At 48.0% G+C, this 16644-nt stretch overlaps 1 protein-coding gene across 1 annotated transcript in view; it reads left to right on the forward strand.

The window, feature by feature from the left end:
- The window catches only part of UNC45B (unc-45 myosin chaperone B), a 40091-nt gene that overhangs the window by 18905 nt on the left and 4542 nt on the right, over positions 1–16644 (forward strand). The window contains exons 10-19 of the mRNA XM_005583458.4: positions 500–800; positions 2270–2364; positions 2548–2689; positions 3773–3913; positions 6377–6504; positions 8215–8281; positions 9272–9385; positions 9751–9866; positions 12968–13085; positions 15861–16016. Of these exons, the coding sequence (XP_005583515.2) occupies positions 500–800; positions 2270–2364; positions 2548–2689; positions 3773–3913; positions 6377–6504; positions 8215–8281; positions 9272–9385; positions 9751–9866; positions 12968–13085; positions 15861–16016 (1378 nt within the window). The remainder of the gene's footprint in view (positions 1–499; positions 801–2269; positions 2365–2547; positions 2690–3772; positions 3914–6376; positions 6505–8214; positions 8282–9271; positions 9386–9750; positions 9867–12967; positions 13086–15860; positions 16017–16644) is intronic.

Here is a 16644-nt window from a genome sequence, read left to right on the forward strand (position 1 = left end):
GGGTTTGAGATCACAATGAGCTATGATGGCACCAGTGCACTCCAGCAACAGAGCAAGACTCAGTCTCAAAAAAAAAAAAAACTCACTCCAACTTGGAACAACTGTGAAGGATGTTCCAGCTCCAGAACTTCTTGGAGGCTGAGGCTTTGTGGTGACTGCAAAGTGCCTCCCTCTTCCCCAGTCCTGCTTCCTTCTCTTCCCAAGAGCTCTCTCAAATAAAGTTCCTGCATGCCAATCCCTGAGTCACAGTGTATTTCCCAGAGGCACACCCTGTGACACATCTGTTATGTCATTTATCCTCACCACAACTCTGAGAACTAGTAGTACTATCCTCAGTTTACAGGAGCTGAGGCTCAGAGAGGTTCGCTGAATTGCCCAGTATCACACAGCACATGAGTGGTGGAGCCAGGATGCAAATCCAAATCCGTCTGCCTCCAAATCTCACACTCTTTCCACTCTCTTGGACCAGTTCTCTTGACCACCCTTGACTTTGTTTTAGGGGCAAGTTTGACCCCCAGGACATGGACAAGAATTTGAATGCCATCCAGACGGTGTCAGGGATCCTGCAGGGCCCCTTTGACCTGGGCAACCAACTGCTGGGACTGAAAGGTGTGATGGAGATGATGGTGGCACTATGTGGCTCAGAGCGTGAGACGGACCAGCTGGTGGCCGTGGAGGCCCTCATCCATGCCTCCACCAAGCTCAGCCGTGCCACCTTCATCATCACCAATGGAGTGTCACTGCTCAAACAGATCTACAAGACCACCAAAAATGAGAAGATCAAGATCCGCACACTGGTGGTGAGTGGGCTCGGTACCACCCTCCTACTCGGTACCAGGAGCCATGCCAGGCACCAGTGACACCGAAATGAATGAGTTGAGGCCGCTGTCCTTGGGGAGACCAGGTTCAAGGGGGCACCAGACCCAGCCACAGACCCCTGCAGAACGGGCATATCCAGGGGGTTTGTGAGGTTGTAGATTCAGAATGGTGAACTCTGCTGCTTAACCCTGAGGACGTTCGTCTCCCTGCTTACGAATAACACGAACACTGATGAGCTTGCGATGCATTTTCAGAGCAAATTCTGAAAAGCCAGTTTCCTTAATCAGTTTCTATAAGATATTTTTTTTCCACTTTCATTTTATTTATTTATTTATTTTTTGAGATGAAGTCTCACTCTGTCACCTAGGCTGGAGTGTAGTGGCGTAATCTCAGCTCACTGCAACCTCCACCTCCCAGGCTCAACTGACTCTCGTGTCTCAGCGCCCAGAGTGGTTGGAATTATAGATGTGTGCCACCACACCCGGCTAAGTTTTGTATTTTTAGTAGAGACGAGATTTTGCCATGTTGGCCAGTCTGGTCTTGAACTCCTGACCTCAGGTGATCCAACCCCTGGGCCTCCCAAAGTGCTGGGATTACAGGCGTGAGCCACTGTGCCTGGCCTGAAGTTATTATTATTGTTGTTGTTATTTTTTGAGGCAGAGTCTCCCTCTGTCACCCAGGCTGGAGTCCAGTGGCACGATATTGACTCACTGCAACCCCCATGATCTTGGCTCACTGCAACCTCCACCTCCTGGGTTCAAATGATTCTCCTGCCTCAGTCTCCCAAGTAGCTGGGATTACAGGTGTCTACCAGCACATCTGGCTAATTTTTGTATTTTTAGTAGAGATGGGTTTCACCATGTTGGCCAGGCTGGTCTCAAACTCCTGGGCTAAGTGATCCACCCGCCTTGACCTCCCAAAGTGCTGGGATTACAGGCGTGAGCCACTGCACCCAGCATCAATTTTTTAAAAACAAATTTTAGCTTCTGAAAAAAGTGAATTTTCTCTTATGAAATGGCCCCCCTAAGAAAAGTCCATTTTTCTCTGGGTAGAATTTTGCACATCTGAATCTGTTATCCAGAAGATAGGATTTCTCTGCCAGTTTCTGTGCCATAATAAGGTTCCTTATTGAAGCTTCAGATGTGGTTAACTTGGTCTTGCTGTTTTTTTCAAAATGGCAGGCACAATACATCTGTGGGGTCAAAATGGTGGGGGTCAAAATGGAGGGCAAGAACTTGCAACTTGATGGGCCTCTAACCCAGAGCATCAGGGAAAGTATCTCAGCAGAGGTGATACCTGAGCTGACTTTTACAGTCTGCACAGAGGTGGATCCAAGCAAAGAAAGAGGGGCGAAGTGTTCTGGCCATAGAAACCAGTTGGAGCAGGGCTTCATCCACAAGCCTTGGTGTCTCTGATCCTGCATGCGTCCGCTGTCTCCTCTCCTCCACAGGGGCTCTGTAAGCTTGGCTCCGCAGGTGGCACAGACTACGGTCTCAGGCAGTTTGCGGAAGGGTCGACAGAAAAGCTGGCCAAACAGTGTCGCAAGTAAGGGGGGTGTGTTTCCCAGGCCCTCCACCTCCTCACGCGCCTTCCGGGCAGGAGTCTCTGGGGTGTGCTCCAGTGAAGTGTGAAAGGGACCTTATCATCGGTTCACCACCCTGAAATCGCCTCACCCTCTTGACCTGAGCCCTGGGCCCCTTCCCACGTGTGCTCCCTCCTCACTTCCAGGTGGCTGTGCAATACGTCCATAGACACCCGCACCCGGCGCTGGGCAGTGGAGGGCCTGGCCTACCTCACGCTGGACGCCGATGTGAAGGACGACTTTGTCCAGGACATCCCTGCCCTGCAGGCCATGTTTGAGCTGGCCAAGGCAAGTGTGGAGGAGTCTGGCCTGACCACAAACCTCAGGAAAGGTCTGTTGGGTCCAGACCCACAGGGATTGGATCCCAGTCTTCCTCCTGGCTCTACTCCTTACCCCTGTGTAAACCTGATCGGTTATTTCCCCTTTTCTGGCCCTCATTTTACCTGACTGTAAAATGGACTCCCAACTCCTAATGCCTTCCAGAGTGGGAAGATGCACAGGAGGGCAGTTTGTTTTCCTGGGGTCCTCAGGAGGTAAGGTCTTGAAGGACCTGAGGCAGCTAAAAAAAAAAAAAAAAAAAAAAAAAAAAAAAAAAAAAAAAAGCAGGGGGCATCGTAGCATGCGCCTGTAATCCCAGCACTTTGGGAGGCTGAGGCGGGCAGATGGCTTGAGCTCAGGGGAGTTCGGGACCAGCCTAGGCAACATGGTGAAACCCCATCTCTACAAAAAATAAAAAAATTAGCTGGGCGTGGTGGCACATACCTGTAATCCCAGCTACTCGGGAGGCTGAGGTGGGAGGATTGCTTGAGCCTTGGGAGGTCGAGGCTGCAGTGAGCCAGAATTGCACCTCTGCACTACAGCCTGGGTGACAGAGAGAGAGACCTTGCCTCAAGAAAATAAATAAATAAAAGAGGCTGTGCCTGGCCTTTCTGGGAACCTGCCCTCCCTCCGAGACCCTCCCAGACTCCTTTCCTTGTCTGCCGGGCCAACTCCCTGGCTCTTTTCTACCAGTAAAGGAAGAAAGTTTGGGAGAGATTTTCGCCAGGACCTGAGAATGTTCAGCTCCCGCCCCATCTCCAGTTGGATGGGAAAGTGTTAGACTGGGCTTTTGGAATAGGCACAAACTGAGGATCTTTGTGAGACAGCTCCTATTCATACTGCCAGAGCTGCTGTTGGAGGGTACAGGAGACACTGCTGCCCGCCTTTATGGACAGAGCCTCTCCTGCACTGCTGTCTTTCCTCAGAATGGGCCCTACCAGCTGCACTCCTCCCACACCAACCTGCCGGCCACGTGAGGGAGCATCCTGGAAGCAGGGATTTGTCCTAAAGTTTCCTTTCTGCTTTCCTTCTCCCCGACCCTGTGCCTTCCAGACCAGTGACAAGACCATCCTGTACTCGGTGGCCACCACCCTGGTGAACTGCACCAACAGCTACGATGTCAAGGAGGTCATCCCGGAGCTTGTCCAGCTCGCCAAGTTCTCCAAGCAGCACGTGCCCGAGGAGCACCCCAAGGTAGGGTCAGGCGCGACGTGGGAGGGATCTGGTCTGTGCCACCAGGCCTCCAAAGGAGGCGGCATGGCAAAAGGAGTGGTGTCAGGAGCGGCGTGGTGTGTGTCTGGGTGGTCGGGGGTAGGATACACATACACCGAAGATGTCAATGGTAAACTTTCCCACCAGATGGTGCTCATGCTTTTTCTTTGTTTTTATTTTCTATTTTGAAAAAAATCCAACAATTTGTAATCTGAGAAAACAAACGGAGCTATGATGGACACTTTGCAATTTGTGTTGTTGATTTTATGGATTAAAGACAGTTTTATTTCATGTCTCCAACAGATAACAATTTGATTTTCTCAGATTGCTGGGTTTTGTGACATGGGTGCTAAGTAGGAATCATGAGTGGAGAGGCATGCTCAGCATTAACCCAGAAGTCACGGATCCCCTGGACACCTCTCCAACAATTCCCTACACATGAAGATATGATTTGTGTGTGATTTGCATATGAATATATGCAAGGTATAGCCAGCCAATAAAATCATTTAGATTTTTTTAATAATCAAAGTAAAATAATCATGCTGCAAAACAAGTTAAAATGTGGAGAAAAGGGAATAACCACTCATGATTACGTCATCTCCACATGACTGCTGTTGGCATTTTGACGCTATGTTACCTACCAGGGGCTTTTTTTCTATGTATCTTTTTTCTTTTCACAGTTACAATCAGAATATATTTATCATTTTGTGCCCGATTTTGGAAAAATATGTTTTCCACATTGCCATCTCATTCTCTGAATCATTTTTATTGTATTTATTTTTTGAGGCAGAGTCTGGCTCTGTCACCCAGGCTGGATTGCAGTAGTGAGATCTAGGCTCACTGCAACCTCTGCCTCCCAGGTTCAAGTGATTATCCTGCCTCAGCCTCCTGAGTTGCTGGAATTACAGGCATGCACCACGACTCCCAGCTAATTTTTGTATTTTTAGTAGAGACAGGGTTTCACCATGTTGGCCAGGCTGGTCTTGAACTCCTGACCTCAAGTGTCCCATCCACCTCGGCCTCCTAAAGTGCTGGGAATCCAGGCATGAGTCACTGCACCCGGCCTCTGAATCATTTTTGAAAGCTGAATGATGTTTCATCCAGGCAAGGGTGCAGAGCACGTGCTGTGGCTGTGAAGTTCCAAGGTGGCTTCCAGGGCTTGCCCAGGGTTGTCATCCCCTTCCCCACCACTCCCCACTCTGAGGATTGTCTGTAGGGACTCTTTAACCCTGGGTTGACTTTGGGTTTCCAGCAAACCCAATCTATTGTTATGGTGGCTTCATCCGCTGTGTCCTTTCTCTCCTGCTTATACTCTCTACCTCCCCTCCCACCCCAGCCTTTTCCAAGAAAAACAATATAAGCATCATTTAGTCTTTTGGATTATCTTTCTTTTATTTCATTCCTCTGTGAGTGAGAGAACCTTTGGGACTGGTTTTCTATGGTATCAACTCCTCAGGCTCTGTCTTGGGATTGGGGAAGGCAAGGAAGAAAAGAGACAGTGACACACGACAGCAGAGCGTGCTATATACCCCTTGGCAGTTGTTTGGGAAGAGGGAATCTGGAGAAGTGTCTTAGTTTCCTATTGTTTCTAGAACACATTGCCACAAGCACTGTAACCTAAAACAACACAATTTTTACTTTTTTTTTTTTTTTTGAGACTGAGTCTCCCTCTGTTACCCAGGTGGAGTGCAGTGGTGCAATCTTGGCTCACTGCAACCTCCACTTCCTGGGCTCAAGCAATTCTCCTGCTTCAACCTCCTGAGTGACTGGAGTTACAGACATGTTCCACCATGCCCAGCTAATTTTTGTATTTTTAGTAGAGACGGGGTTTCGCCATGTTGCCCAGGCTGGTCTCGAACCCCCGGGCTCAAGTGATCCACCCACCTCAGCCTCCCAAAGTGCTGGGATTACAGACGTGAGCCACCGCGCCTGGCCCAGTTTTAAAAATCTTATCGTTCTGGAGGTCAAGAGTCCTAAAATGAGTCTCACTTGGCTAAAGTCAAGGTGTTAGCAGAGCTGGTTTCTTCGGGTGGCTCTAAGGGAGAATCATTTTGTTGCCTTTTTCAGCTTCTAGAGGCCACCTACATGCTTTGGCTGGTGACCTTGAACCACTCTGACCTCACTTCCATTCCATTGTCACATCTCCTAGTGCTATCTCTGATCTTCCTGCCTCCCTCTGATAAAGATCCTGGTGATTATATTGGGCCCACGCAGAAATCTAGGCTTACCTCCCCATCTCAAAATCCTTGACTTAATTGTGTCTACAAAATCTCTTTTACCATGTAAGGTCCCACATTCACAGGTTCCAGAGATTAGGCCGTGGACATCTTTGGAGGCCATTATTCAACCGACCCCAAGAATTCAGAAATGCACCATCTTTGGTTCCAATTCAGATTGACCTAGCACCCAGGACCCTCTCACATTGCCATCTTTTCATCTCCCCAGGACAAAAAGGACTTTATAGATATGCGGGTGAAGCGGCTTCTGAAGGCGGGTGTCATCTCTGCTCTGGCTTGCATGGTGAAAGCAGATAGTGCCATCCTCACCGACCAGACCAAGGAGCTGCTGGCCAGGTGGGGCTGCAGTGGACCAAGGCTTGGAACTAGGGCTGAGGGCTGAGGGGCCTGGAGTGTAGCATGTTGGGCAGGGAGATAGAAATGCTGGGGGCCTAAATGAGATAAGATATTGGGAAAGCCTGGAGAAAGGTCTGAGGGGATCAGCTTTGAAAAGTGACATGGGACCAGGGGTGGTGGCTCATGCCTATAATCCCAGGGCTTTGGGAGGCCGAGGTGGGAGGCCTGCTTGAGTCCAGGAATTCAAGACTAGCTTGGGAAACATATTGAGACCCCATCTGTACAAAAAATTTTAAAATTAGCCTGGCCTGGTGGTGTGCACCTGTACTCCCAGCTACTTGGGAGGCTAAGGCAGGAGGATCACTTGAGCCCAGGAATTCAAGGCTGCAGTGAATGATGATGGTACCACTGCACTCCAGCCTGGGCAACACAGCAAGGTCCTGTCTCTGTACAACAGAGGAAAGAAAGAAAGACAAACAGAAAGAAAGAAAGAAAGAAAGAAAGAAAGAAAGAAAGAAAGAAAGAAAGAAAGAAAGAAAGAAAGAAAGAAAGAAAGAGAAAGAAAGAAAGAAAGAGAGAGAGAGGGAGGGAGGGAAGAAAAGAAAGAGAGAGAGGAAGGAAGGAAGGGGGGAAGGAAAAAAGGAAGGAGGGAAGGGAAAAGAAGAAGAAAGGAAGGAGAAAGAAGAAATAAAAAAGAAAGAGAGAGAGAAAGAAAAAAGAGAAAGAAAGAAAGGTAGAAAGGAGGGAAGGAAGGAAGGAGAGAGAGAGAAAGGAAAGAAAGAAGGAAAGAAAGAAAGAAGAAAGAAAAGAAAGAGGGGAAAGAAAGAAGAAAGAAAGGAAGGAAGAAGGAAAGAAAGAGGGAAAGAAGGAAAGGAAGGAAGAGAAGTGACATGGTGGGCAGGTGATCACAGGTGGAAGTTTGCATCAGGAGAAAGGAGGCCACTGTTCCTTCTTGTTACCTTGTTCCCAGAGGTTAAAGGCACAGTCTCTGTGCAGTCTGGCCAGGGAGGCAGGCAAGATCACAGCTACAGTCCAATACAATGGGTGCCATGATGTGGGAGGCACAAAGGGCTGGTTGGAGCACAAGCAGTGTCCCCCAACCAGCCAGACTGGAGGGGAAGTGGGTGGGCAGCTGGTAAGGCCTCCTGGGGGATGTGACAACTCAATCAAGCTCTGAAGGAAGGAAAGGAGCCACCTAAATGCAGGAGAGGGAAGGTTCCAGGCAGAGAGAATAGCATCTGCAATGACACCGAGGATGGAGAGAGAATGAGTGAATTTGGGGTTCTCCTGCAATATGTCTGGGGCAGGGAATACACAGGAGGGACTGGTGCTAGATGAGACAAGAGAGGAAGCCAGAGCCAGATCATGGAGGCCCTGGGGCACATCCATGTTGAAAAGTTTCTCCTGGGTGATTGTGTCCCTAAATAGGGATAGCGAGGGCGCTCTTTGCAACCTCACTTGGCCTTAATTCCTTCCCAGACAATTATTTCCATGAGGTCATCTTCCCAAGGTGGCTAATTCTGGGGCACAGGCACACAAGTGGCACTTTCCATGGTCTCCCTCTTCATCCCAGGATTTCACTGGCTCCGACTAACTGGCCTGCTGCTGCTGCTGCTGCTGCTGCTGCTGCTGCTGCTGCTGCTGCTGCTGCTGCTGCCTGGGAAGGTGTTCCGGTGCATTAAATGTTTTCCTTTCTTCTCGGTCCCACAGGGTATTCCTGGCACTGTGTGACAACCCAAAGGACCGAGGCACCATTGTGGCTCAAGGTGGTGGCAAGGTAACTGGGCAGGACATGGTCCTTGCCATCCTAGAAGGTGCCTTTGTGCATGCTCTTTGCCCAGCCCAAGAATAATGTACCCTCTGCCCCAACTCAACTTCCTGGAATATGGCCACCACTTATCTGTGCTGTCTGTGCTCATAGCCCCAAGCCAATTTCTGCTTGACTTTATGCTATGATGGTATGTACTTTGGAATCCCATCTATCCTCCTTGCTATTGGAAGGAAGCACCGTGCAAAGATAGAGACCCTGGACTTTGATGTAGAAGACTTGTAGTTGAGTTCTTGCTCTGCCCCTTTTTGTCTGCATAACCTCAGGCAAAATACTTAATCTCTCAGCCACAGCTTCTTCATCTGTAAAATAGGGGAAAAAATCACACTTTCACTTTGCAGACTGTCACAAGAATTAGAGAAAATATAGAAAGTATTGGTTCATGGTAGGTGCTCAATAGATGTCTGATGTTAAGATTGGGTTTGGCTGAAACTCCATCTCTATTAAAAATACAAAAATTAGCTGGGCGTGGTAGCGTGCACCTGTAATCTCAGCTACTCAGGAACCTGAGGCAAGAGACTTGCTTGAACCCAGGAGGCAGAGGTTGCAACAAGCTGAGATCATACCATTGCAGTCCAGCCTGGGCAGCAAGAGTGAAACTCTGTCTCAAAAAAACAAAACAAAAACAAACAAACAAAAAGATTGGGTTTGGCTTGGACAGAAAGTAAAAAATTTGTTGATTGAATTATTTATTTTTCCAAAAGCTGAAGGAACATTTAGGTGGGTGGGAGGAAGTTGGGCAAAGACCTGGATGTGCACTGGGAACGAAGGGGAGTGAATATGTGATTAAGGATTTAATTGTTTTCCATGATGTGCAAGGGCTGATTATATGGCAGAGTCTTCCCGGACCGGGACAGACAGACACCACCTGGAGCAGGAGGATAGGAGGGAAGCCTCTGGATGTCTGTGACTAAGTAGTGACCTTGCCCTTTCTTACAGGCCCTGATTCCCCTGGCTTTGGAGGGCACAGATGTGGGCAAGGTGAAGGCAGCCCACGCTCTAGCAAAGATCGCTGCTGTCTCCAATCCGGACATTGCTTTCCCTGGGGAGCGGGTAGGTGCTTGGGTAGATGGGATAGGGCGATGGGAGGGGTCTCCTCTGCTCCTAGAGGCCTTTCCCTTCGTCACTATACCTCCAGCCTGGGAGAGGAGCATGGTACTGTCACAGGAAGGGTGCTGCATTGGAGGCACCTGGATTCCAGGCCTGGTTCTACCCCTGACAAACAGGATTGCCCTTTCCAAAATTCCGTTATCCTGTCTATAAAGAAAATAATCCTGCCTGTCAGGATCATTGCGAGGATTAAATCAGACAATGTACGAGAAAGTGTTTTGGAAACTTTGCAGCTGGGCACCTATAAATGTAAGGCACTCAGGGAACAAAGTCCTCACCTGACCAAACCCTTGACCCCTCCCCAACAGGTGTATGAGGTGGTGCGGCCCCTCGTAAGCCTCTTGGACACACAGAGGGATGGGCTTCAGAACTATGAGGCTCTCCTAGGCCTCACCAACCTGTCTGGGCGGAGTGACAAACTCCGGTGAGTGTGGTGAGTGTGGCAGGGGTGGAGAGAGGTGGCTCAAAAAGTGTTTGTTTGAAATTTCACATAATGTGCTGAGAATGCTCTTCTCAGAAGAAAACATCAAAGGCAAGGTGTGGGATTTGAGTTAGCACTTAGTAAACCACACAGTGAATATACCAAAGCCAAAAGATGCTGTAAGGCTTTTTTTTTTTTTTTTTTTTTTGGTCTGAGTCTCACTCTGTTGCCCAGGCTGGAGTGCAGTGGCGCCATCTCAGCTCACCGCACCCTCCACCTCCAGGGCTCAAACTATTTTTCTGCCTCAGCCTCTCGGGTAGCTAGGACTACAGGAGTGTGCCACCATACCCAGCTAATTTTTGTATTTTTAGTAGAGACAGGGTTTCCCCATGTTGGCCAAACTGGTCTCAAACTCATGACCTCAGGTGATCTGCCCGCCTTGGTCTCCCAAAGTGTGGGATTACAGGTGTGAGCCACTGCACCCAGCCAGCACTTCTTTCTAAAGTAGTAATGATCACCCTTCTAACTGGCGTGAGATGGTATCTCATTGTGGTTTTGATTTGCATTTCTCTGATAACCAGTGAAGATGAGCATTTTTTCACGTGTCTGTTGGCTGCATAAATGTCTTCTTTTGAGAAGTGTCTGTTCATATCCTTTACCCACTTTTTGATGGGGTTGTTTTTATCTTGTAAATTTGTTTAAGGTCTTTGTAGATTCTGGATCTTAGCCGTTTGTCAGATGGGTAGATTGCAAAATTTTTCTCCCATTCTGTAGGTTGCCTGTTCACTCTGATGATAGTTTCTTTTGCTGTGCAGAAGCTCTTTGGTTTAATTAGATCTCATTTGTCTATTTTGGCTTTTGTTGCCATTGCTTTTGGTGTTTTAGTCATGAAGTCTTTGCCCATGCCTATTTCCTGAATGGTATTGCCTAGGTTTTCTTCTAGGGTTTTTATGGTTTTAGGTCTTACATTTAAGTCTTTAATCCATCTTGAGTTAATTTTTGTATAAGGTGTAAGGAAGGGATCCAGTTTCAGCTTTCTACATATGGCTAGCCAGTTTTGCCAGCACTATTTATTAAATAGGGAATCCTTTCCTCATTTCTTGTTTTTGTCAGGTTTGTCAAACGTTACAGATGTGTGGTGTTGTTTCTGAGGCCTCTGTTCTGTTTCATTGGTCTGTGTATCTGTTTCAGTACCAGTATCATGCTGTTTTGGTTACTGTAGACTTGTAGTATAGTTTGAAGTCTGATAGGGTGATGTCTCCAGCTTTGTTCTTTTTGCTTAGGATTGTCTTGGCTATGCCTGCTCTTTTTTGGTTCCATATAAACTTTAGAGTAGTTTCTTCCAATTCTCTGAAGAATTGGGGATGGCACTGAGTCTATAAATTATCTTGGACAGTATGGCCATTTTCACGATATTGCTTCTTCCTAGCCATGAGCATGGAGTGTTCTTCCATTTGTTTGTGTCCTCTTTTATTTTGTTGAGCGGTGGTTTGTAGTTCTCCTTGAAGAGGTCCTTCACATCCCTTGTAAGTTGGATTCCTAGGTATTTTATTCTCTTTGTAGCAATTGTGAATGGGAGTGCACTAATGATTTGGCTCTCAAGGATCCAGAACTAGAAATACCATTTGACCCAGCAATCCCATTACCGGATATATACCCGAAGGATTATAAATCATGCTACTATAAAGACACATGCATGGCTGGGAGTGGTGGCTCACACCTGTAATCCCAGCACTTCGGGAGGCCAAGACAGGTGGATCACGAAGTCAGGAGATCGAGACCACCCTGGCTAACATGGTGAAACCCTGTCTCTACTAAAAATACAAAAAAATTAGCTGGGCGTGGTGGTGGGTGCCTGTAGTCTCAGCTACTCAGGAGGCTGAGGCAGGAGAATGGCGTGAACCCAGGAGGCAGAGCTTGCAGTGAGCCAAGATTGCACCACTGCACTCCAGCCTGGGCAACAGAATGAGACTCCGTCTCAAAAAAAAAAAAAAAAAAAAGACACATGCACACGTATGTTTATTGCAGCACCATTCACAATAGCAAAGACTTGGAACCAACCCAAATGTCCATCAATGATAGACTGGATTAAGAAAATGTGGCACATATACACTGTGGAATACTATGCAGCCATAAAAAAGGATGAGTTCATGTCCTTTGCAGGGACATAGATGAAGCTGGAAACCATCATTCTGAGCAAACTATCATAAGGACAGAAAACCAAACACTGCATGTTCTCACTGATAGGTGGGAGTTGAACAATGAGAACACATGGACACAGGGAAGGGAACATCACACACTGGGGCCTGTTGTGGGGTGGGGAGCTGGGGGAGGGATAGCATTAGGAGAAATACCCTAATGTAAATGATGAGTTGATGGGTGCAGCAAACCAACATGGCACATGTATACCTATGTAACAAACCTGCACGTTGTGCACATGTACCCTAGAATTTAAAGTATTAAAAAAAAAAAAAAGATATCCAGGTCGATAGTGGGATGAAATGTATTCCTCTGTGGAAGCAGGAGTATGTCAGCATGTACTGGGTTGGGATTCTTTTGGTTGCCAGTAGCAGAAAACTCAACTATAATAGGCCTAAGCATAAAGGAAATTTATTGGCTCATGTAGATAAGAAGTCTGGGGTAGCAAGATTCAGGTGTGGCTTGATGCAGGGCTTACAAAGCTGTCTTAGGTTCCTGTTCTCTCTGTCTCTCCTCTCCTTTCTGTATTGTTTTAATTCTCAATGGGCTTTTCTGCTCTCTCATGGTTGTGAGGGCAGCTCTGGCCCTTACATCTTCTTGGATCTACATCCAGGATGAGAGAGAGAGAGAGAGAGAATTTCTTTACTGCAATAATACAGAGGCTTTCCAGTTGGGTGACATCCAGAACCCACTGCTGTGGCCAGGACGCCATGCTATATCATTTAGTTTAGGCCCATGGTGCCCCTACTAGAGCTGGGGGCTGTTTGATGCCACATAAACCATGCTGGCTGAGGATGTGGGAAGGATAGCACCAGAATGGAAGAATGGTCCCTAGATGGCCAGAAAACCCCCATGATCACTGCAGAAGACTCAAGGGTTTGTCTTCCTCCACCCTCCTACCCTAGGCAGAAGATCTTTAAGGAGAGGGCCTTGCCGGACATCGAGAACTACATGTTTGAGAATCATGATCAGCTGCGGCAGGCAGCCACCGAGTGCATGTGCAACATGGTGCTCCACAAGGAGGTGAGGCAGGGGCTCAGGACGGAGACCCGGGCATGATCAAGGCACAGAGAGACAGGCCAGCGTCAGACCCTGGGGTGAGATCGGGGGCTGTTATGATGGCATTAAGGTAACGCTTTGGGCAGAAAATCCAGGAATCCCTAAATCTTTCCTAGATAACAGTCCCCCTCCCTGTAGGGGCCCTGAGAGACAGATATGCATAAAAGAAAAAATACAAAGCTAGGGCTTTGAATCCAAACCCTGGGCTAGATGAGGTGGAAGACACCATTTCCCTAAGTTACTTAGGCCTTAATAAACTTAAAACAAAGCAGGATATGAGACCAGGGCCTCTCAGAGGTCAAGGAAGGCTAGACCGCTTGCATTTATTGAAACTCCACATACATAAAAAAATGAAGAAATGCCAAATACAGTTATCAACCATTTCGGGATGTCTTAAATGTCAGCATTTAATGAGCTACCACTGTTCCCATAGAAATTGCAATGCAATATAACTGTACTCATCACAGAATAATTATAGGGTTTATAAAAATAAAATGAATTCAGAACATGCTATAGGCCTCATGGTCCAGTCATGGGACAAATGATACCCATCTGGTGAATGTCTTCTTCTTCCCATCCTGTCAGAGTACTGCTGTGCCTGTAGGTATAATCTTATCAGATATAACAGCAGGGTCTAAATATGAGGCCCTTCATTAACATGAGGGCCAAGCTGAATGACCCTCCTGGGCCCCCATATAGGGACTAGCGAGAGACCCAGTCTGTTTACCCCCAACGCCTGAACCTTAGATCTTCTCACTGTTTTAGGGGGAAAACCTAACCCATTAAAGCCTATTAAAGGCCAAGTGCAGTGGCTCATACCTGTAATCCCAACACTTTGGGAGGCCGAGGTGGGTGGGTCACTTGAAGTCAGGAATTCGAGACCAGCCTGGCCAATATGGTGAAACTCTGTCTTTACTAAAAGTACAAAACGTTAGCCAGGCATGGTGGTGGGTGCTTGTAGTCCCAGATACTCTGGAGGCTGAGACATGAGAATTGCTTGAACTTGGGAGGCAGAGGTTACAGTGAGCCGAGATCATGCCACTGCACTCCAGCCTGGGTGACAAAGCAAGGCTTCATCTCAAAAAAAAAAAAAAAAGCATATTAAAGTCAGGGGGAATGAAGCTACCAGGGTCTACCAGGGAGCTGGCCTAAGGCTAGGCTGGGGGCCTGGAAGCCATGGGGGAGACAGAGAGTGTGTCCAGGGAGATGGGGTTGAGAGGCTGAGAGGTTGAGGGAGGTAATGGGAGGAGGGAGGCAACCTTTCCTATGGGAGTACCGGCTGCTACAACAACTCAAGTCAAAATGTTCAGTGGTCCCAATAGGATAGAAGTTCATTTCTTGCTCACCATGTCAAAGTCGTATTTGGATTTGGATTTGATGGCTCACTTTTTTTTTTTTTCTGAGATGGAGTCTGGCTCTGTCACCCAGGCTGGAGTGTAGTGGTGTGGTCTCGAATTACAGCAACCTCCGCCTCCTGGGCTCAAGCGATTGTCCTGCCTCAGCCTCCCTAGTAACTGGGACTACAGCGCATGTCACCACCCCTGGCTAATCTTTTGTATTTTTTAGTAGATACAGGGTTTCACCGTGTTAGCCAGGATGGTCTTGATCTCCTGACCTCATGATCTGCCCGCCTTGGCCTCCCAAAGTGCTGGGATTACAGGCGTGAGCCACTGCGCCCAGCCGGGTGGCTCACTTTCAAGCTGACTCAGGGATCCAGGCTTCTTTGATCATCAAGAACTGCCTTCTCCTCTGCCACACTGGGAGTGGATTCCACTCTGATGGTGAATGGGGAGACAGACCGAGGGAGAGGTGCCTAAAAGTGACACACATCACTTCCGCTCATGTTCCATCTATGAGAACTAGGCCACCACCACATCGAGATGTGAGAAATGGGGGAATGTAGTCCATGTAAGGGCAGCTGCTTCCCAGAAACAACTGTATCCCATGAGAAGGGGCCATGCTGACCCGTCTGATATATGGTGACCTCTGCCATGCTCTCACCTCCGATGACCACTACTCCAGTTTCAGGGAGATGAAGATAGAGGGTCACACCTGGGAAGCTGTGATCTTGGTCCCCTTTTGGAGTTCCACTTCTAAGAAACCTGGTCCAGTAGAATGCTCTGAGACTTGACCACCTAGATTTTACAGTAGTGCAGAGGGTTGAGGATGAGATGCTGTGAGGGGTTAATACCTCTCTGAGACATGTCAGGGTACTGGTCCCCTGGAAGCTCTTCTCCTGGTTTTCAGATCCTTGGGAAGCCTCATCTCTCACCTGGTGGAGACGGCACTGTAGCTTTCTAATACCGAGCAAACCACCTAATTGTTCCCTGCTTCTGCCCCAGTCCCTGCAAAATCATTTTATGGAAGACCCTGAAGGCCCATCCATTGTGGGAGAAACCTTCCAAGCTTCCCCAAAGCGATGGGAAATACAGTTCCTCAGGCATCATCTACCCTGCAGGAGTCTGCGCCTGCCTCCTTCCCCTGCTGTGGAGGCTGAATGCAAACAGAGGTGGTGAAGCACACTAGACGGGGAATTCTTTGTTTTCTTTACTTGGAAGAATTTGTAGCCCCTTCATTCAACCAATCGGGGAAGGCTTCTTGGGGGAGGTAGCATGAGTGAGCTGCTCAGAGGGAAACGCTAAGGGATCTTGGGTTGGAGAACTTCAGATGCATCTTACCCTCTTCAGGCTGGGCAGATTGGGGACAGTTTTCTCTGAGCCATGTTCCTGCCTCCCACAGGTACAGGAAAGGTTCTTGGCTGATGGGAACGACCGGCTGAAGCTGGTGGTGCTGCTCTGCGGGGAGGATGATGATAAGGTGCAGAATGCGGCTGCAGGGGCTCTGGCCATGCTGACAGCAGCACACAAGAAACTGTGCCTCAAGATGACTCAAGTGGTAAGAGCTGGCCCTGGGGATAGGAAAGGTTGGATGGGCTCCAGGGAATCTCCCCACTCACAGACCACACTGGATGATCCTTTGGGGAGACCAGCTCCTAAAGAAACCTCTCACAGCTGCCAGACATCTGTTCTTACTGCCTAAGGAAAGGAGTGTCTATTCCCTTCAGTGCCTTACGTTCATTATTTGGTCTTCCCAAGTGTGCTAGCTCAACCCCTCCCACTGGAGTTTCACCCATTGCCTTTAGAGGTGCATATACCTCATTGCTTAAGAACAACAGCAATGCTAATCACTGCCAGGGAGCTTCAGAGCTTCCCAAGAGAAGCACGATTGTGGTTGGGATGCCATAAGGAACTTAAGGTTTGGCAAAAAAGCTGCAGATTCTCTTAAGTGGACACAATGACCAGCTGCTATGAGACTGTTTCCATTGCAGCAGGTGTAATGGAAATGATCTCTGTATAGTCACAAACATGGGAGTGCACAATGAAACTTTCCTTATTTTACCAAACTGAAGAGTTTGTGGGCACTCATCTCTCCCCGTGGTGAAAAATGTGGACATCTCAATTCAAAGGTGTTCATGTCTGGTTTAAAGGCAGGCTCTTTTAGATAGTCAGTGTAAGGTGTGTAT

Source organism: Macaca fascicularis, chromosome 16 (genome assembly GCF_037993035.2).
Source record: "Macaca fascicularis isolate 582-1 chromosome 16, T2T-MFA8v1.1".
In the NCBI taxonomy this organism is placed as follows: Eukaryota; Metazoa; Chordata; class Mammalia; order Primates; family Cercopithecidae; genus Macaca; species Macaca fascicularis.